Source organism: Myxocyprinus asiaticus, chromosome 9, assembly GCF_019703515.2.
Source record: "Myxocyprinus asiaticus isolate MX2 ecotype Aquarium Trade chromosome 9, UBuf_Myxa_2, whole genome shotgun sequence".
Classification (NCBI taxonomy): Eukaryota; Metazoa; Chordata; class Actinopteri; order Cypriniformes; family Catostomidae; genus Myxocyprinus; species Myxocyprinus asiaticus.
The window spans coordinates 12,100,791-12,123,447 of NC_059352.1; the positions used below are offsets into that span (position 1 = coordinate 12,100,791).

General features: G+C 39.3%; 1 protein-coding gene across 3 annotated transcripts in view; it reads left to right on the plus strand.

Annotated features, from left to right (window-relative positions):
* Nucleotides 1–22,657, plus strand: part of LOC127445627 (contactin-3-like) — a 112,444-nt gene that overhangs the window by 84,688 nt on the left and 5,099 nt on the right. For all 3 annotated transcript variants that reach the window (XM_051705815.1, XM_051705816.1, XM_051705817.1), the window contains 6 exons: nt 202–272; nt 5,228–5,462; nt 7,689–7,798; nt 15,413–15,599; nt 19,247–19,359; nt 20,994–21,159. In XM_051705815.1, the coding sequence (XP_051561775.1) occupies nt 202–272; nt 5,228–5,462; nt 7,689–7,798; nt 15,413–15,599; nt 19,247–19,359; nt 20,994–21,159 (882 nt within the window). The remainder of the gene's footprint in view (nt 1–201; nt 273–5,227; nt 5,463–7,688; nt 7,799–15,412; nt 15,600–19,246; nt 19,360–20,993; nt 21,160–22,657) is intronic.

Below are 22,657 nucleotides of genomic sequence, written 5' to 3' on the forward strand. Positions count from 1 at the left end.
CAACATCTACATGAGGGTGAGTAAATGATGACAGAATTCCCCTTGAATATCCCTTGAAGAGCCTCTGTAAAAAGGTCAGTAAACCATTGATAACCTAACAAGCAATTAAATACAATGCACCAACCAGAGTGGTCACAGGCAAGCCTTTAGTTGAACTGTGCTGGCAACATTTTAATATCTTTTCTGGGTTTTCTCCCGCAGTGCCTGACACAGCTCCCACTGATGTCGGAGGTGGAGGAGGAACCAAGTCGGAATTAGTGATAACGTGGGAGGTAAGTCATTTATCAGATTTTACTGTTCTGGCTGGGCTGAAATGCTGCTGCTTAATTGTGTAGAATGATATGTAGACATTTTATGATCAGCCCCATCCATGGGCTCTCCCTCCCGGATTCCAGACTCCAGGCTTTTCTTTTCCTCCACTCCAAATGGGAGTCAACTCTACCAAAGAGTTTCTTTGAAGTTTATTTCACCCGCAAATAGGCTTCAGTTTGCTGAAAGGGTCCAGAAAAAGAGTAGTCTTGCATTCTGTTGCCATTGAGCATAAGAAATGCTGCAAAATGCTTTCACTTGAATTTAGAAGCCTTTTTAAAACTATTACAGTGATGTGCTTACCTAATTTATGCTAACCTAAATACTGACACATCTTGTTGGGCCATTTTTGTTATATACTATAGCCCTGTGTCTTTTTAGACTGTCTACAAATATTTGCATTTGGGGTTCTTGACAATTGTACATGGATATGGTCTTTTTTTTTATTTTTATTTTTTTATCATCATGATTTTAGGTTAAATTTATATGCATAAACATCGGAAAGTGTAATTTTTTCTGGTAGCTCAACTGATAAAGCATGGCACTAACAACACCATGTGGCTGGAAAATTTTTGCGTTGGTTAATCTAGATTGCATGTATGATGCAGGTTTTTGCGCTGAAAAGTGGCACAACTGTTTAGTGAATTCACCTCTTTAAGTCAATGGCATAATTTTCATTTTTGGGTGAGCTGTTCCTTTAACCTCCTGAGACACCGCGTCCACATGCGTGGACATTACGTTTTAGCTTCGCTATAGGCTATGCATAATTTCCTTTCATTTAAACCCACTGATCTCAGTTCAGGAGACTCAAGGCTGTCATTAAAGGGATAAGATGCACAGAGTCATGTGACAAAACATGGCACCAATCTCAGCTGAGTTTGTCTTTGGGAGAAACGGCAACAAAACTACATCTGGTAAAAAACCTCATTTAGTTTTTACATTAAAACCTGTTTGAGTCTCTAGTTTCATTAGATATGCCATTTTAAAAATTCATCGATTTATCGTTAAACGGCACGCAGTTGTCACGTAATGTGGTAGTGATGATGATGCGAGAGGCAATGGATCAATTTGCAGGCTTTAATGAAGAAGATATAAAGCAGTGGAGAACCATAAACCATATCAACAAAGAACCAAATAAACTACACACTAACATATAAGTGTTACAAGGACGAGGACTGACAATCAATGAACAAAACAGGAGGGTATTTATACACAAACGGAACTAATGATGGAATGGATGACAGGTGAGGATGATGGGGAACAGATGGCTGATGAGGGCAGTGTACCATGGGCAATGTAGTCCAGGGGAAAACTTCAAAATAAGAGTCCTTGGAAACCATGAGGGAGACAGACTGTGACAGCAGTAAAACACAAAGACAACGTATGTGGACTACAGGCTCATTTTCCTTAAAATATCCTATATTCACTGTGCATTATCACATTGAGAAACAATGGATGCATCCAAAAGCTGGAAAATGTTGCTTTCAGAGCCTTTATACGGAGTTAGGATGAAAATAAGGTGCATTTCAAACTGTTCTAAAACCAGACAGACAGCACACTGGAGATTAAGTAATTCCCTAATTAAGGATCAAGGGAGCATCCCATAGCTTTCCTATGCAGCCAAGTGCATTCAAAAGTTCAGTTTCAGACTGTAGATGATGTTTGTGGCACTCAACATGTCTGGCAGACATTGGAAAATGGCAGGGCCGGCCCGTCCTACAGACAACACAGGCGGCCGCCTTGGGCCCTGACATGCCTGGGGTGGGGGGGCCTGCGAACATGTGCAAAGTAAATGATAGGGATGGGCGGATCGATACTAAAGTATCGATACTTCTGATACTGATGTGGTATCAAGGATATCGATCCTCACATTAAAATATTGATTCTGAAGTTTTTTTTTTTTTTTTTTTAACAAGTGGTTTTATTATTTAGATAACATGAATATTAATGCATCTCATTAGCTTCGAAGTGGAAAAGTATAATTATATGAGCAAATTGTTGCATGGCACTGGAACTATTTTTAATTCTGCTCATCTTGATGCACAGAAATGCTAAAATACACCAGCAGACAGTGCTCACCCTGTCAGTCACAGCGCTCGTTCAAAGAGGGAGCAGTGTTTTACTGAAGTAATGACAGAAAAACAGCATCTGGAGTTATTCACACCAATTAATGACAAACCTAGACATGATATGTATTATAATGGGCTTGTGTGACCATTTTTACAGGCTTTACAGGTGTTAAAACATTGATAATGATCTTTAATCCTCATTAATAAATGATACCCTTATGAAAACTACCCATGGATCTACTGAAGTAATATTGTATTAACCATGACTAGTAACCACGACTGTAGTAACCAAGATTTTTTATTTATTTATTTATTTTTGGCAGTAACCAAGTTTTTGATACAATTAACCATGGTTTTGCTACAGCATTACTGTACTATCCCTATTGTAACTTGGTTTTAGTAATAGTAACCATATAATAATATCTATGGTTAATTTTGTGGTTTTATACGTTGCTTATACTTACTAATTTTTAAAAGGTAAACAAAGCAGCCTAGTAAATGTCAGCTTAGTAAGAAAGTAATTATTATAAGTAATAATTTAAGTTACTAATTTTATCCAAAGAATTCGTTAAAATTCAATTTATTAGAGGTATCGGTATTGGTATTGGTGATACTGGCCTAAAAGTACTTGGTATTAGTGATGGGTCATTCATGAACGATTCGTTCATTTTGAACAAATCTTTTATGTGACTCAGAAGAACGAGTAATCTGAGAGAGTGATTTGTTAATTTTGTGTTGGCTGCGCATGTGCATTGTGCAACCTCTGTTCGTTACGTGAAAACCGCATAGGCTCTGTACAGGAAACAGAAATTATTAGTTCACCTCTCGAGTCTTCTGGTCTGAGTCGTTCGTTCTTTTGTCATGTGACAGTCGTAAACACTATGCATTGCTCACACAGGAAACAGAAATTATTAGTTCACCTCTCGAGTCTTCTGGTCCAAGTCGTTTGTTCTTTTGTCACGTGACAGACATATACGCTATGCATTTCTCACATAGGAAACAGAAATTATTAGTTCACCTCTCGAGTCTTCTGGTCCGAGTCATTCGTTCTTTTGTCATGTGACAGTCGTATACGCTATGCATATGACATAAGAACAAATGACTCAGACAAGAAGATTCCAGAGGTGAACTAATCTTTCTGTTTCTCAATTTTTCTTTATTGGGACTATAATCAAAGTTTGCGTAAGTAGACGTGTCGGGGGGGATTTGGCTATTGAATATGTAACATTTTAATTTAATTCTGTTCAAATGAACGAAATGAACGAAATGATTGAATGACTTGAATAAAGATTCATTCATTTTGCTGAACGAGACTCAATGATTCAAGTCAGTAAAATGATCCGATCTTCCCAACACTACTTGGTATCGGATCGAAAAGAAAATAAGTGGTATCGCCCATCCCTAGTAAATGAACAAGTCATAAGATTAAGAAACATTGATTACTTTTATTTTGAAATTCTTCACAGTCCAGTGCTTTCTATCGCGCGTACACTCAGGAGGTGTGCGATTAACACGCGTGGACCTGATCATTTAACATTCAAATCACAATGACGGTGAAAACTAAAAACAACATATTAAGTATAAAATGAGCTCTGAATAATCACAAACAGACAATTAACTGAAAGTTACAACAAATAAAATAACAGCAGTGAATCTAAAATCGGCAAGAAGTAAAGCTAAGCAGTACTTATACTGAACAATACTGCGGCTTCTATTAACAGTATTATTAGACACAGATCGCACGCACGCCTTGCTAAATAATACGCACGCCTGACAGAAACGCAGGGAATAAGTTATGAAAAATATTGCTTTGTGGCTATTTGAGTCTTTGAGGCTTATTTTGTGTAAAGGATAGCAGAAACAGCACTTGTCAAATCATTAGGTCTTTTCACGTTTTCTCAAGAATAATTTGCGGAAGGAATTAAAAAACTGCCAATATAAAGACGCAAAAAACTCACATAGAGTGAACATATGAGCAATTAATCTGGAAAATAACTAAAATATCTTAAAAGATCTCTGCTCTCTAAGAAGTATGTGTTTATTCTTTACATTTGTTTACAAATATATGTTTCGATGTGTTGTATTTATAGGCCCTATTTAAAATATGTAATTTTATTTATACATAACACTGTTACCCAGTAATTATTATACTTGCAGTTTCCATTTTCATGATTTCACCTAGGGCCCCACAAACCCACGGGCCGGCCCTGGACAATGGTAATTAGTACATAGATTCTGAATTTTTAATGCAAATTTTTATTTTAACATGGTTGGCAGTGATTGGATGATGCTGTCCATTACTTTGAATCAGAATAATTTATGCTAATTTCTGATGCAATGTCTGTAACGTCTCAAAAACATGAATAACCAACACTCCAGGAAACATAATAAAACATTTGATGAATAAAATCTGACTTTCAATATCTTGGTATTATTTAAAATTTCACAACTTAGTCCCACTGTCCATATACTGTATGTGGCCATCAATGTTTAGGAAAAATATTTGCTCTAGAATTATTATTATTATTTTATTTATTTATTTATTTGCATATTTCTTAGGGACTACTAGTTACAAATCAAAAAGAGGAATGGAAAATGCACACAGCAATCACGCTTGGGTCTCATGAGGTTAAAATAGTTTTAGATAGAGTAGTCACACTGAGGAACACTGCAGTCACTTGCTATGTCAAGTGAATTGCCCATTTGTTGAATATTTATTTTGTATAGCTACAAATCATTCAAACTGATGCATGATGAGTGCTAATAAAGCCCTTTTGTCAGTGTGGGTCAAATGGTGTGTTTGCCTCAATTTGTTTTAATATCACTATAGTTGTGTGTTCCACTCTCAGCCTGTTCCAGAGGAGTTGCAGAATGGAGAGGGCTTCGGTTACATCATCGCTTTCCGCCCTGTGGGCACAGTCACTTGGACCCGCGCTGTGATCTCAGCGCCTAGTGTCACCCGCTATGTTTTCCGCAATGACACCATACCGCCATTCTCGCCTTTCAATGTCAAAGTGGGAGCGTTCAACAACCGTGGAGAAGGACCATTCAGCTCTATTGCAACTGTGTTTTCAGCAGAGGAAGGTAGAGCTGGATTTTTGTATATCAACACACACAACCGCTTAAAGGAATGTTCCGGATTTAATACAAGTTAAGCTCAGTTGACCGCATTTGTGGCATAATGTTGATTGCCACAGAAAATATTTTAAACTCAAAAAATTGCGGTTACAGTAAGGAACTTACAATGGAAATGAATGGGGCCAGATTATAAACATTCAAATAGATATTGTTTCAAAAGTATAGCCAAAATATGTAAACATTATGTGGGTTAATGTGACTCTAGTGTGATAAAATCACATATAGGGAGTACCACTGTTATGTCGTCATGGCAACAAAGTTATATTGTAATATTGGATATAACTTTACACTGATGAGGTTAGTAAGCAATTTAATCAAAGATCATGTAAACATTTATAATGTTTACATTTTGTGGCTATACTTTTAAAATAGTGTGTATTTTAATGTTTATGGACTGGCCCCATTCACTTCCATTGTAATCACCTTACTGTAACCATTTGAACTCTGAACATTCCTTTAATACATTATACATTAAGTTTAATACATAACCATATTATTTAAGGATGCACTGATGTAGACATTTTGGCCGATATTGATAACTGATTAGGGTGTTCTGGGAGGGTAGGGCATTGCTAGGTGGTTGATTAAGGCCCCAACATACTTCTGGAGAAGTTCTTCTTCATTCTTCGTTCAGGAGTAAAAAGAAGTTCAAAACGGATACTGTTTGCGAACATTAAGACACCTGCCACACCGCTGTGGGTGGCGTTTAGAAGTACATTTAAATATGAGGACACTCAGTTTAACCTTAACTAATGTGACATTAATATGTGTTATCAATTTTTTATGCCTCATTCTATGAGTATAATTCACACTAGATCAGTAAAATATGTTTTTATATATATTTTAATATTTTAATATATTTTAAAAATGTAATATATATGCAGTAGAAAATGCGCAATTTGTTTTGTTTACATTCTGAATTCATGACGCTAATGCGCCAAAACACTATACGCGGCCATAATATGTGCCGATTACACTCTGTTATTGTAATTTATGATGACACTGATACAACTGCAGTTAATGGGAAGAATACAGACAAAAGAATGATGATAGGCATACCTTACTATGGGCAGAGGTGTGTGAATAGCTTTCACTCCAGAAGGCACATGAGTGGAGCAGCATAAAACAAAAGAGTGTTTGGACAATTAAGAGTATTTGAGTAGATTTGATTCATTTTGTAAACTAAAAAAAAAAAAAAAAAAAAAATGCATGACTTGTTCTTGGAAAATGTCTCTATCTGCATTTGTATCAGCTCCCTCATAACTGCACACCAGTGTGGTCATGTTAACTGATCTTAACTGACTGAACACCATGAATGGGAATTAGCTGTTGGCCTCAAGGTAGGTGGAGATCCAAGTCACACCTACCAATAACATTGACCAATGGCAGTAATGTGTTTAGCAGTCGGTTAGAAGTTTTCCTAAAAGTTCGCCCAGGCGAGCTGTTACAAACCACCAAAACAAACTCAAAAACACCTTTTTTTTGGCTAGATTTTGTTCTTAATGATGTAACACCTGTTCATTCTTTGATTTCACATGAAGTAAATGGGTCCTTTAGTCAAATATTAAAATGTGGTTGCTTAAGTGTTCCACCAGGTGAAAATTGTAAATGTGATTTAAAGTGTTTGAGGTATAATTCATATCTGTGGCACAAATAATGCAGGACGATTTACACACTGAAACTTACCTAAGGTTGTTCAAATCGATAACCCTAAGTATGAGCAATGGTATTGGTGATGCTTGACTTAGCAATGACCAATAATAAGCCCTGTTAGACCTTCTTCTAAGACCAATGCCGGCAATACATTGTGCATCCCTAATATTTTTGCTCTACATATTACACAAACACACTGACACTCAGCAGGTGTGACCTTGAATGAGAATGATGAAAGAAGTTGATTGAGAGAGCTTTTTTCACCCCTCCTCCCTCGTTCAAGCTGTAAACGACAACCTGATATAAGTTATTGCAGCTATAGGTTACTGCAAATCCTACTAGACACTTCCTGCATGTTCTTGAGTGTTAATTGAATTTTCCCAGCATACTATCTCCTACTATGTCAGTCACAAGCAGGGCGTCTCTCAGGTGAGAACGGGGCTTCATTCTCTGCTTTAATCCAATTTTGACTCATTGGCTTTGTAAATAAGAGCTTATGATCTTTCCATTCCTCTGCAGTGCCTAGCGTAAGACCAGAGAATGTGTCGGCAAGAAGTCTGTCCGCAGCTGACATTGAAGTTACCTGGGAGTCGATTCTGTCAACCCCTGAAAGAGTGCTCGGATATGAGGTTTGATATGTTTTATTTTTGCATTCACATGTGTAAGACATCAATCCTGTTCCAAAACCTACCAGAGCCATAACCACCATAGACATTTCAGATTTGCATGAGACTGAATTCCCCCATAACACTAATTAACTCCTAATTTACTCCATTTACTCACCCTCATGTTGTTCGGACCTGCATGACTTTCTGTCTTCCATGGAACACAAAATTAGATGTTATAAAGAATATTAGCCTCAGTCACCATTAATTTTCATTGTGTAACAAGGTTCTATATATGTTGCCAAGGAGGAAGTGGAGGACGGAAACTACAACTCAAAAGATAGGTTTTATTTTAACACTCAGTAGATAAATACTGCTTTCAAGCAAAGTCTTCCAAACACATTAACACGCAGACACACACAGAACATGCGTGCCAGTCTCTCTATCTGCCTCTGATGTTCTCTCCCTCTTTATAGCTCACCCCAGCATTTCTGCAACAAGATACAGCTGTTAATCATCAATAGTGCGCTACGGTGTGAACCCTTACCGCTCTCTCTCCGAATGAATGCTCAAACACGCCCCCACATCCACATACCCCCACTGCCCGACTCAGGCCAGGGAGCCTTCCAGCCTGTCCCCCACTCAACACCCCCCTCCATTTCTGGAGAGCAAGTCAGCAGCAGCCACTGGAGTGGTGCGTGGTCAGAATAGAGGGTGAAGGCTCACCCCAACAGAGAGTATTGGAGCATAAGAATGGCCCATTTGATGGCCAGACATTCCTTATCGATGGTGCAGTACTTAGTCTCTCTCAGCGATAGCTTGCGACAAATGGACAGCACCGGCCACTCCTCCTCCTCCGCCACCTGCAAGAGCACCACCCCCAGCCCCCTGTCTGAAGTGTCCGTCTGTAAAACAGAAGTGGAGAGAGAAATTAGGTGCATGTAAATGCGGCCCACCGCAAAGTGCAGCTTTCACCTGTGTAAATGCCTGTTGACAGTGCTCTGTCCACTGGACCGGGTCTGGAGCTCCCTTTATAGTGAGATCGGTCAGTGGGCTGGTGACGTCTGAATAATTAGGCACAAACCTTCTGTAGTAGCCAGCCAGCCCTAGGAACTGTCTCACCTCCTTTTGGGCCTTGGGTCTTGGGCAGGTTGCAATCGCTGTGGTCTAATCAATTTGGGGATGCACCTGCCCATGACCCAAGTGGAACCCCAGATACCGTACCTCCACCCGTCCAATTGCGCACTTCTTGCAGCGACCTCAGAACAGCCTTCAGATGCTGCATGTGCCACTGCCAATTGCTACTGTATATAATGATGTCATCCAGATAGGCAGCGGTGTAAGCAGAGTGTGATCTGAGGACTCTGTCCATAAGGTGCTGAAACATATTCAGGGCTCTGAACAAGCCAAACGGAGGTGTCACGAATTGGTGTAAGCCAAATGTGTGGAGAAGGCAATTTCTCACAGGACATCGGCGTTAAGGGGATCTGCCAATAACCCTTTGTCAAATCCAGTGTCAATTAAAAGCGAGCTGTGTCCAACTGATCAAGCAACTCATCAATACGAGGCACTGGGTATGCATCAAATTTAGACACTGCATTGGCTTTCCTATAATCCATACAGAACCGCACTGACCCATCGCTCTTAGGGATTAGAACGACCAGGCTGGACCAATCACTGTGGGATTCTTCTATTACTCCCATATCGAGCATTGCATCTAATTCTACCCGAACTGCTTTTTTCTTGTGCTGTGGAAGTCGGTAAGGATGACTACATACCACTACCCTGGGCGTAGTCTCGATGTGGTGCTGTATGAGGTTTGTACGACCAGGCAGAGGTGAGAAAACATCTGCAAATTCTTTTTGCAACTTGGCAACCTCTGTGACTTGAGACGGTGAGAGGTGGTCCCCGCAAGTGACCGGGGTGACATGACTGGCCTTTAAGTTCACCTCCGGCCCGAGCTCCGCCCTCTCCAGAACCACCATTGCCAAGATAACAGGGACCATCTCCCTCCATAATTTCAGGAGGTTGAGATGGTATATTTGACGTGCGTCACCCCTATCTGTTCGTTTTACCTCATAATCGAGATCTCCCACTTGTCGTGTGACCTCAAAGGGTCCTTGCCCTTTGGCGAGTAATTTAGAGCTCGATGTTGGGAGAAATACAAGCACTTTGTCTCCCGGTGCAAATTCCCATAGCCTAGTGCCCCTATCATACAGTTGGTTTTGACGTTCTTGAGCTTGGAGGAAATTCTCCTGTATTAGTTGACCCAAAGTGTGGAGTTTTGCTCTAAGATCAAGAACGTACTGAATTTCGTTTTTACTGTTTGAAGGTCCCTACTCCCAAGCTTCCCGCATCATGTCGAGCATGCCACGTGGCTGCACCTATACAGGGAAAACCCTGTGGAGGCTTGGGGGACCTCTCGAACTGTGAATAACAGGGCTTCAAGCCACTTATCCCAATTCCTAGCCTCCTCACGCATGAACTTACAAATCATATTTTTCAGGGATTTATTAAATCGTTCCACCAACCCATCTGTTTGTGGGTGATAAACACTGGTGCAAATAAATTTAATACCCAATAATTAGTACAGTTCGCGTAGTGTATTTAACATAAATATAGTGCCTTGGTCAATGTGGATTTCTTTAGGAAATTTCTCCCACTCAGGAGATTATTCTAAAGGGTGCCTCTGCAACACTACATGCTGAGATTTTGCACAGAGGCACTGCTTCCAGATATCACGTTGCATAGTCCACCAGAACTAATACAAAGCGATGCCTGTATGCTGTCTGTTCTAATGGCCCGACGAAGTCCATGCCAATTCTTTCAAAAGGGACTTTGATTAGCATTAGAGGGCACAATGGCGCTTTTGGTGTGGTCAGTGGATTCACCAGCTGACATTCATGGCATGCCACACACTACCTGCACCCATCCCTGCGAATGCCTGTCCAATAGAAATGGGCCATTATATGGTTCATTGTTTTTCCCTGTCCCAAGTGTCCCACCATCAGATTATAATGAGCCACCTGGAATAACTGACAGCTCTTTGGCACTAACAACTGGGTTGTATTTTCCTTTGTCTGAGTGTCCTGTGTCACTCGTTACAACCGATCTTTAATGACTGCAAAATACAGATATGCGAGTGCAATGTCTGGCTGGAAGTGTTTACCATCAATCACTTTCACCTGATCAAAGGTGTGCCTAAGGGTCTCATCTCACATCTGCTTCAGAGGGAAATCCCCTGCAGGGAATCCTCTAAGGGCTGGGGAAGCCAGCACTTCCTCCTCCCTTACATCATCCTGATGTGGAGTTGACGTAGATGGCCCCGGCTCCGCTTCCCCAGCCAGTGAATCACAAATCACACGTGAGACACATTGTTACAGGACCCATCCACACAAATTCCCCTCAATAAAGCAGTATATCCCGGCCAATTCGTACCCAAGATTAGTGGATGTGTGAGGCGGGTTCTAATCACTGCCTCAACTCTATGATTTTTACCCTGGAATTTAATGATGAGGGTAACCAAAGGATAATCATGAGCATCCCCATGCACACACCTTACCTTCACACTCCTATTTGTGCCCAATGCCTTGTTTGAGTCAAACGTTGGTGAATTGTGGTTTGATTACAACCAGAATCCACCAATACTTGATATGTACTCCCTTTGATACTCACAGGTATTTTGTATGCTCCGGCTTGATCAGGGGCAGCCTGTGGCGAGTCAGGATCCTGGACCAATGTTTCCAGCTCCATTACTGGACATTGGTCCCAGAACTGCCAAGGGTTTCTGCGTCTCCGGCAAGCTGGCCGGCCCAGACGTTACACCTGCACTTGTGGTGGTGGGTTCCACAACTTGGTGGGGGAGAGCATAGAGAAAGAGGTGTTAGTGGCAGTTGAGTACACCCCCAGAGCCGGGCCACCAGCTTTGGAGGGGGAATTCCCCTTTTTCGGGGTACGGGAATAGGGTGAAAGGAAGGGGTAGGATGGGAAAAGGGGACAGAGCGAGAGTGAGAGCGAGAGTTTGTGGGATCTTCTTCCCTTTGGTATGCCAATATATGGTCCTCAGCCAGTTATATGGCCTCTTCCAGGGACACCGGGCAGTGGCACTGTACCCAATCCACCATTCCTTTCAGTAGACGATGGATGAATTGCTCCAGCACCACTAGAATGACAAGTTCCTCTGAGTCGCGGTCCTCAGCCAACAGCCATTTCTGACAGGCATCACGAAATTGTTGAGCGAATGCAAACGGCCACATGTCAAGCTTCAGCAAGTGAAACTGTTGCCGGTGTTGTTCAGGGCTGCGGCCGACCCGCTGCAAAATGGTCTTCTTGAGGTCATCATACACCAGGAGATTAGCCGCCGGCAGATGTTGGGCCATGAGTTGAGCTTCCCCGGACAGCAGTGGAAGGAGCCTGACCACCCACTGGGCACACGACCAATTCCAGACCTCAGCAGTTTTTTCAAACAAGCCCAGAATGGTCTCCAGTTCATCTTCTGCCCCATTTTCATGAAGGCGACCGGAGGCAAGGTGGCTGTTATGTCCGGGGTCGCAGTCGGGGCTTTCTCCTGGCATAATGAGCTCCGGATCGCCTGCCAGTCCTCTGCTTGAGCCTGGAGAATCTCATGGAAGCAGTGATCCTGATCTTTACGAAGTTCAAGCAGGGCTTAATGTTGAGTATGCTGCATGTTGGCGAGGGATTGGATGAGCTCACTAGTTTTTGGAACAGGGCAGCTGAATGCTATTTTTTCACTGTAATAATACAATCTGGATCTCAACCGCAAATGTACTCACCTCTTCCATGCCACTGAAAACATTGAGAATTCCAGTGTTTAGACAGCGCTGCTGCTTTGTTAAATTTCTGTAGCTTTTAGAAGCTGGATGAACGCTCTCGACTGGCCTTTCAAGAATGCAAAGTCTCACTTTCTCACCAGCCACTCTCTCCATCGCTGTCACCCCTGCCCTGCGGCATAAAACCGTGATGTTGCCATGGTAGCAGCCATATTGTCTGAATAGAACTATCACCGGATTCTAGATGAAAAAAAAAAGAAAACTTTTTAGGTTGCATTTTTGTCTTGCCTTGGGTTTGCGAGAACTAAAAGAGCAAATCAAAGACAACATGCATGGAGCAAGGAAATGCGTTGTACTCTGTATATACCATTTATTCATGCTCACAGTCCTTTGAAGTACATGCAATATTTGAAATGGAAAGATCTTCTCTTCACTGCTTTTCCTTTTGAATGAAGCCATGCAAACATATTCAAAAGAGGTAGTGTTCTGCAAAAAACACTTCTGTAGAGCAAAAATTAGAAAATAAATAATTTAGAAATGTGCTTCCCTTGGGCAGATCTCATTATGGTGTTTCTTTTTTTTTTTTTTTTTTTTTTCATTTAAAGCTTCTGACACTTAATACCTAAATACTGATGTTACTTGTGACCAGAGGTTAATAATTGATTCTATCATTTCTATTACCTAATTGTTTCTCACCTAGCACACAGCTTGAAATTAATTGAAATTTAATATCCTCAAGAAAATCAATTATATACCATTCCACAAGAATATCATATTTCTAGCCTGGCAAAGATATGTTCCCAAGGTTTAAAGTTGCAAAAATAGACACAAATGATCAGTTGGATTAAGCAAATTAATGAAGATGAATAAAATAAGTTAATAAGCATGTCATTGAATGAATGATTTAAGATCTGTGTACCTGTAGATCTCAAAAGACCTAGTTTGTGCTTAATGTGTGACAACACAGTCTCATGACAGTTCGTACAAGATGGCAAAATCGTCGTACAAAAAACTTTTACACCAACCATTCACATATGCTTACCCCATCTCCTTCTAAACCCTGATAGTTCCAATCTTCCATGATACCCAGAGCCAATTTTCCAGTTACAAACAATGTTAGGGCGCTTTATGTTTAGGTTTAGGAATGGCGTTTGGGTTAGGGGTTAAAATGAGTTCAAATCTAATGAATGCACGTTCAAAATATGGATGTTTCTGTTTCTTCCGTGCAACAAAACAGGGCTTTTAGGATGTTTAGGGTTTGTGTAAGATGTTACAAAATGCATCAATACCTCAAAATACGTTTTCTGTAACACAAAGGAAATATGTGCGTTTATAACAACAGAAGGAAAGCTCTTGACAGTAGTTGGTCTAAAAGTTGTACATTTTTATTGAGTGAATTAGCTTGATTTTTTTATGAGATCGGTTTGTGTGTGATGTAAATTCTTTGTACTGTATATCATGTCACTCCTTCTTTGGCAGCACATTAATTTTGGTAATATACTGTAGATACTGTCATTTAATGCTATTTAATTTCCAGAGATATAACACTTCAAACATAATGTATTCCATTTCAAAACTAAAGTGAGTAATCAGTTGAGTTTGCTAAAAGAACGTGCCAAAAGCTCTTTTTAATTTGTGTAACAAGAGGAAGATTGCATTGCTCAAAAGTTGCTCTTTCATAGCTCATGAGACTCAGTGTTCTTAGTTGTTATATTTAAGTATCAACTTTCTCAGATGTTTCCCTTATTTAGGAGAAATAAAAATGACTGCAAATAAGACAATCATTGACAAAACTGTAAGAGCATAGAGCTATGAAATTAACATGGATAATATAGCTATAATATAAGATAATTTGGTTTTGGTTGAATTTGATGAGAAATGTTTGAGTTGTTTTGAAATCTATGATTTTCATTGCAGATGTTGGTGTCTTGGCAAATGTAGTCATAGTTTAAAGATTGTTCAGAGATCTTCTGAAACTCTTAATCAAAAATCTGATTGCTATCTAGGAGAAAGAGATGATATATTAAAGGTATAGTCCACCCAAAAATGAAAATTCTCTCATCATTTACTCACCCTCATGCCATCCTAGGTGTGTATGACTTTCTTTCTTCTGCTTAACACAAACAAATATTTTTAGAAGAATATTTCAGCTCTGTAGGTCCATAAAATGCAAGTGAATGATGTCCAGACCTTTCAAGCTAAAAGAAATCACATAAAAGCAGCATAAAAATAATCCATATGACTCCAGTAGTTTAATCTACGTCTTCAGGAGCTATATAATGTGTGGGTGAGAAACAGATCAATATTTAAGTCTTTTTTACTGTAAATCTCCACTTTCATGTTTACATTCTGAAAGTGAAAGTGGAGATTTAGAGTAAAAAAAGATTGAAATATTGATGTCTTTCTCACCCAAAGTCATTGCATTGCTTAAGTAGACATATATTAAACCACTGGAGTCTTATGGATTACTTTTATGCTGCCTGCATGTGATTTTTGGAGCTTGAAAGGTCTGGTCAATATTCACTTGCTTTGTAAGGACCTGCAGAGCTAAAATATTCTTCTACAAACCTTTGTTTGTGTTCAGTAGAAGAAAGTCAAACACATCTGGGATGGCACTATGGTGATGATGAGAGAATTTTCATTTTTGTGTGAACTGTCCCTTTAAAGAGATCTCATTTATGATTTTTCAGTCCTTTGGGTAGTAGCGCTCACTATGCTGAAAAATCTGCATATTCAGAGTCATTGTGGGTTGCAAGAATGTTTAATTGTATTGTATCAGAGAGCTGCTTATGTCTAAATTATATTCAAGGATATATACAATGCCCTTGCTGTGTGTCTCGGTGAACAGGTGGTGTACTGGGAAGATGACACCAAGCCGGATACAGTGGGTAAAGTGAGGATCACTGGAAACTACACTGCAGTGAACGTTAGCGGCCTGCAGGGGAATACACAATATTATCTGGCAGTATGTGCCTTTAATACTGCAGGAACTGGCCCTCAGTCTGTACCTGTCAAAGTTACCACCAAAAAACCACGTGAGCACTCTGTCCATTTCAAAATGTTTTCAAAGAATAGTCTGTGATAACACACATACTTAGCCGAAATGTCTGTTTTGTGTTTTTGAATGTGATTTTTTGAAAGTTTGCTCATCTGAAGTATTTTGTTGCATGTTAGATATTAGAATGGCATACAGCAGATGTATTTGTAACACTTATGAATCTAAACCAGGGGTCGGCAACCTTTTTGACATGGAGTGCCTTTTTTTATTGTCCTGGTCAATGGCTGTACCGATGCACCCCCCTGACCTGAGCTTGCACACGCTGCACGAGTCTGTTGGGTATACTGCAGTCTCGTCACACTTTTACTTTTTGTTTAGCCTCCCATTCAGCTCATGAAAACACGCCGTGTGATCATGAGGAAGGATTACATCAAGATGTAGATTGGAATGTAGGTGCGGAATTTATATAAATAAAATAGTCTACTCCTCTCTCCCTGTTGCTGGCGTGCCAGTGATTACCCCTCTGTGTGTCATAGGTTGCCGACACCTCCATGAAGTTGGCACCCCATATAATTAAATCATTACCAATTTATACCATTCATTTGTGCTGCATTTGTGCCAATTTGTGCCGCAAAAATTAACGTTTGTGTTGGTTCGGTGTTTGAGATATTAGACATAATTTTTTTGGCTTTGTGACGTCACCTTCCACCCCATGTGGTCCAAATCGCTCCAAACCGGTGTCGTTCGTTTGTGCTCAATTTGTGCCGTTAAAATTAATCTTGTATCTATTTCCCTACCTTAGAAATAACAGCTTGTATTCGGGAGCAGTGACATCACTCTCCACCCCATGTGGTCCAAATCTCTCTAAACCGGTGTCATTCCTTTGTGCTTGGTTTGTGCTGGTTTGTGCCATTAAAAGAAACACTGTAACTATTTAGAAATAGCATGAATCTTTTCGGGAGCAGTGACGTCACTCCAGATCGCTCCGAACGGGTGTCGTTTATTTGTGCTCGATTTGTGCCGTTAAAAGAAACATCATAACATATTCTTTTCTTTGTATTTAACAAGATAGCTTTTGGGAGCCGTGAAATCGCACAGGCTAAACCCCATGTCTTCATCGTTTGTGCTTGCTTCTGGTTTGTGCCATGTTTGGTATCGTTGAAGCAATAATTTTTGGCAAAGATTTAATCTTTCACCACATCAAACTCCAAATGCAAAAAAAAAAAAAAAAAAAAAAAAATGTGTTTGTGCTGCAAATTATGATTTGTTTATAGGCTATATGTGACATTGCTGAACAAAGCTGTACATAATGTTTATATAGGCTAATTATTCCGGGTTTTTCACAAGTAAACAGCCACATTCAGCTTTGAATTTGCTTTTATTCGTTTTAATTAAGCTAGAAGCTGGCGCGACATATGTTGACGGTGTTTGTGTAATTACATAGTCCTACATGTTAGCTAATATTAGAAATATTTGTTTGAAATTTCAGCGCAATGTTTGAAAACATGTTAGGTGCCGTTCACATGCTGGAATGCGTTGTTGTTGCACTAAAATTACACGCAGCACCACAAAATAGCAAAACGTAGGTTTCTCGACTCGAGACATACGTTAAACAGTTTTGGTTCTTTTTAACTTAATATGGCATCTAAAAATGTGAAAAAGCCATCAAAGACATCTATCTAGCACACGTTTACACTGAAATAAATTATAAAACAGCATGGAAGGACACAAAAACGTGCTCAATGTGAACAGCCCCACAGTGTAAGACTAGAACACTTTAGAAAAGTTTGATCACACTTGCCTATTCTTTATTATTTGTTACTACACATTTTAGAGTTTAGAGTAGGCTATATCAAAACTAAGAAGTAACACAAAAGTATGGAAATTATGCAGTGACCAAAACGAATTAATTCAGAAACATCTTCTATTTGAACTTCTTATAGCTTTTGTCTATTCCAGCTCTGCACACTCTGTTCATTTTCTCAATCAACTTCAGGTGCATCCTGGGATGCTTTTTAAACAGTATTGAATGATTTCATATGCTGGACACTTGTTGGCTACTTTTATTTAATAAATAATATTAAATAAATTAATAAAACAAATAAATAAAAAGGTTTGTATAGACATAATTAGGCACAATTTATTTTTGAGTACAGAAATAATCCTAAGCATTTGACCATAAACCTATAGATCAAAAGGTTTTAAGATTATGAGAAACAAATTTAGTCAGTGTCCTTTGGACTGGTTGTGTAGGCTATATTTATTTTATAAGTTCTTGATATTAATTTTATTTACTAACTTCTAAAAAAAAAAAAAATATTTGATTTGAATTGTATCTTGCTATGTTTTACCATTGCTGTAGATAAATAATGAGTTAGTGAGATAATGAGTTTCAAGTTTTTAGTTTAAGTTTTTAAGCTTAAAATAACCATTTAAAGTTATTCTAATGAGGACAATGTCGAAATTTTACCAAACAATTTGGTCAGAGTAGTTAGAATAGTTTGCATCCATGGTTTAAATATCACACCAACTCTTATATTTACTGACAGAGAAAGGGAGATGTGTTTGAGTTTGATGTGGTGAAAGATGAAATCTTTGCCAAAAATAAATGCTTCAACGATACCAAACACAGCACAAACCAACGATGAAGACAGGTGAGAGTGATTGACATGGGGTTTAGCCTGCATGATTTCACAGCTCCCAAAATCTATCTTGTTAAATACAAAGAAAGGAATATGTTATGATGTTTATTTTAACGGCACAAATCGAGCACAAATGAACGACACCGTTCTGGAGCAATTTGGAGTCACTGCTCCCGAATACAAGCTGTTATTTCTAAGGAAGGGAAATAGATACAATATTAATTTTAACGGCACAAATTGAGCACAAACGAACAGCACCGTTTCAGAGCGATTTAGGCCACATGGGGTGGAGAGTGACATCACTGCTCCTGAAAAGTTTCTTGCTATATCTAAGGAAGGGAAATAGTTATAGTGTTTCTTTTAATGGCACAAATAGAGCACAAACAAATGGCATCGGTTTGGAGCGATTTGGACCATATGGGGTGGAAAGTTCCGTCACAGCCAAAAAAATAATCAGCACAAACGAATGTATAGATTTGGTAATGATTTAATTATATGGGGTGCAAACATCGCAGAGGTGTTGCCGACCCCTGATCTAAACGAATCCTTATATGGAATTGTTCACCCAAAATGAAAGTTCTGTCATTATTAACTTATGCTCATTTTCCAGACCCATATGATTTTCTTTCTTCCGTGAAACACAAAAGGAGATGTTTACGCAGCTATTTTCCATGAATTAAAAGTGATGAGGATGAATGCTATCCTATCAACCTCCAAAAATGACAAAATAATACCATCAAAGTGCCTAGATGACTTGTGCGGTCTATTCCAAATCCTCTGTAGCCATACAATAACTGTGTAAGGAACAGACTGAAATTTTAGTTGTTATTCGCTTAAAATCTTGCCATTTGCTTCAGACCTCGAAGCAAGGTACTTTCTGTTCAGTTTTTTGTTTGTTTACTGGATTTCAGAGAACTGTCAAATATACTATAAGATCTCAACAGTTACATCATTGTAATCCATAAAGTTGTTTTACACACTGAGAATCATTTTCTTTTCTTTATTTTCCTGTCTGTCTCTCTTTTACACAAACAAACATCAGCACCTGGACAGCCCCCTCAGAATGTAGAGTGGAATCTGATTGGCTCTCAGCTCATTCTGCAGTGGGATCCAGTCATAGCCCTTGAAACGGAATCTGAGGTCACTGGATACATAGTGAGTAATGTCTTTCTATTAGTTTGTACCGCATTCAAAGTAGAAAAATGCATTTGGAATGTTTAAAGGGGTCATATCATAAGGAATAAAATTTTACTTGATCCTTTAAAAAAAAAATCAAATCTATGGTATGACTGGTTTGGATTTTCCTTGAAAGTAATTAATTGTTTCATTATAGCTCTGAGATAGCTACATAGTTCCTATTTTATCTAAACAATGACAACAGGAACTACAACACATATTTGTGGATGATAGTATTAAATATACGGGTTGTTGGGGTGTTGTAATTTAGCTGCAAAGATATGCAAGTTAGAATGCCCCTAGAAACCATTAGTTTGTATGTTTTTACAGATAAGAGCACTGCAAGTGCTATTTCAGATCTCGTCCCACCTCTCCCTTAATTACATATGCATGCAATTAACAGCTCACACAGTGCTAATTTCCCCACAAGGGAACATAGAGCTCAGCGGGAAAGCATTAGCCATTAGCATCGATAAACATTAGTTAAAAGTAACAGGGTTTAAAAAAGTTAAAGTGTTTAGCTCTTTTTATGGTTGTGTATATGTTGCTCTCACATTTTATAAGGCAAAAATCACTATTATTTCTCATACTTAGAGTTAAGGATTTGAACAAACCCGTAACACGCTAATAGTGCTACTGATGTGTATCAAATTGTGTTGGCTTGTTGAGAAGATGTGTGCTGTTTCTTTTCAAAGTGAACTTGACTGGCAGGTGATAAAACAGGCTAAAAAATCCCATTGACATATATTGGAGGAATCTGAGCCATACTGTATCTAGGTTACCAGAATGTCAGAGAGACTTGGGGTGGGCTTTTTAACTTAGCCAGTAAGCAACTACCTGGCAACAAGCCTTAACACCCTAGCAACCATAACAACATGCTAAAAAAAACAAAAAAAAAAAGCACTTGGAACACCAAAGTAACCACATAGCAACACCCTAAAAACCATTCAGAACACCTTAGCAAGTGGTTAGCAACCACACAGAACATCCTAGCAACTGCATAAAAACATGCTATTTAACCACTTAGAACACCATAGCACTGTATAGCAACATGCAAAAAACCATTCAGAACACCTCAACAACCAGTAAGCAACCACCCAAAAACACTCAGAAGACCCTTGCAACCAGTTAGCAACCACTGAAAACATCCTAACAACTGCATAACAACATGGTAAAAACTACTAAAAACACCTTAGCAACCGGTTCAGCAACCACCCAGAACATTGTAGCAACCTAATAACAACATGCTAAAAATGACTCATCATAACAACCAGTTAGCAAGCACCAGAACATCCTAGCAACCAGAAAACAACATGCTAAAAACATTTAGAACACCCAAACAACTCATAACACCATAGCAACTGGTTGGCAACCATCCAGAACATCCTAGCAAATGCATAACAGCATACTAAAAAACACTCAGAACACCTTAGCAACTGCATAGCAGCACTCTGGCAACCACCCACAACACCTTCATGGCAGTGACTTTTGCACGGGCAAACACCACTCACATTTTTTCAGAAAATATGAAAATCTAGTTCAGTTTTAATTTATCTAGATTATTTAATAATATAATATTTAATATTAAATTGATTGTGTGCCACTATTTGCAGGTGCTATACCGAAGACACCGCAATAATGACATGTACTCAGTCATCACCAACAAAACCTCTGTGGAGTTGACCCTCAACCTGAACGACAACTACGTCATTCAGATCAAAACCCTCAGTGAAGGGGGGCTGGGGGAAGGAAGCGAGCCCATCCACATCCACCAACTCAGTAAGTCTGCCATTTCTTGTTGCCTTTAATTTCGTCTCCCTCAAGCTCTTAATGGGGTTTCATTCAGTTTGGATGCCTAAATATTTTTGTCTGTTTGTTGTGCGTCGTAGAATTCGACCTTTTACGAAATGCGTGTTCCTCCGCCATTTGTCTCTGTCACTCAGTTATTTGTTGTTGACTGTGGAGCTCAAGCAGCATATAAAGTAGTGAAAATTACCCTTCCCCGCCCCACTCTCTCAGTTGGGCGGCAATCGATTCCTCACCCCCCCCCCCTTAAAGAGATCTGCTTTCACGTCACTGCCTTGCCAAAAAAAAACAACATTGCCGTTTGGATTTAAATAAGCAGATACTTAAGAGCCTATGATTTGATAATTATTGCAGTGATTAATATGTTTCAGCTGGCAACAATTCTTTTAACCCTAACTGATGCAGTGTGTAGCTTCTAATTTCTTAAAAAAACATGTCAGAAGACAGTTCCCGTGGTATTGGAAAAGATGTTACTGTGTTTCAGAAGGGGCAAATCATTGGCCTGCCTCAAGCAAAAAAAAAAAAAAAAAACAACTAAGGAGATTGCTGAAATCACTGGAATTGGGTAAAGAACTGTCCAACGCATTATTAAAACCTGGAAGGATATTGGTGAACCTTCAGTTTGTGGTAGAAATGTGGTCGGAAAAAAATCTTGAATGATAGTGATCGAATATCAATAAAACGCTTAGTGAAGTCACCTCGTAAAAAATCAACAGTAGAACACATGGCTATGTTTAATAATAAAAGTATGAGCATTTCCACAAGCACAATGTGACGAGAACTTACAGGATTGGGACTAAACAGATGTGTAGCCACAAGAAAGCCACTTATTAGTGAGGCTAATCAGAAAAAACGACTTCAATTTGCTAGGGAGCATAAAGATTGGACTGTGGAGCAATGGAAAAAGGTCATGTGGTCTGATGACTCCAGATTTACCCTTGAAGCATGAAGCAATGCACCTGTCATGCATAATGCCCACTGTTTAAGCCTCTGGAGGCAGTGTTATGCTCTGGAGTTGCTTCAGTTGGTCAGGTCTAGGCTCAGCAACATTATGCGTCAATAAAATGAAGTCAGCTGACTACCTGAATGTACTGATTGACCAAGTTATCCCAGCAATGGATTTTTTTCCCCCTGACAGCACAGGCATATTCCAGGACGACAAAGCCAAGATTCATGGGGCTCAAACTGTGACAAAGTGGTTCGGGGAGCATGAGGAATCATTTTCACACATGAATTGGCCACCACAGAATCCTGACCTTAACCCCATTGAAAGTTTTTTGGGATGTGCTGAAGAAGACTTTACGAAGTGGTTCGACACTCCTGTCGTCAATACAAGATCTCGGCCAAAAATGAATGTAACTCTGAACTCTAAAGGCAGTCCAATGAAATATTAGAGTATTCAACTTTTTTTTTTGGCCAGGCAGTGTATTAATAATATAGATTGTGGAGCAGATCTGATACACAATTGCGC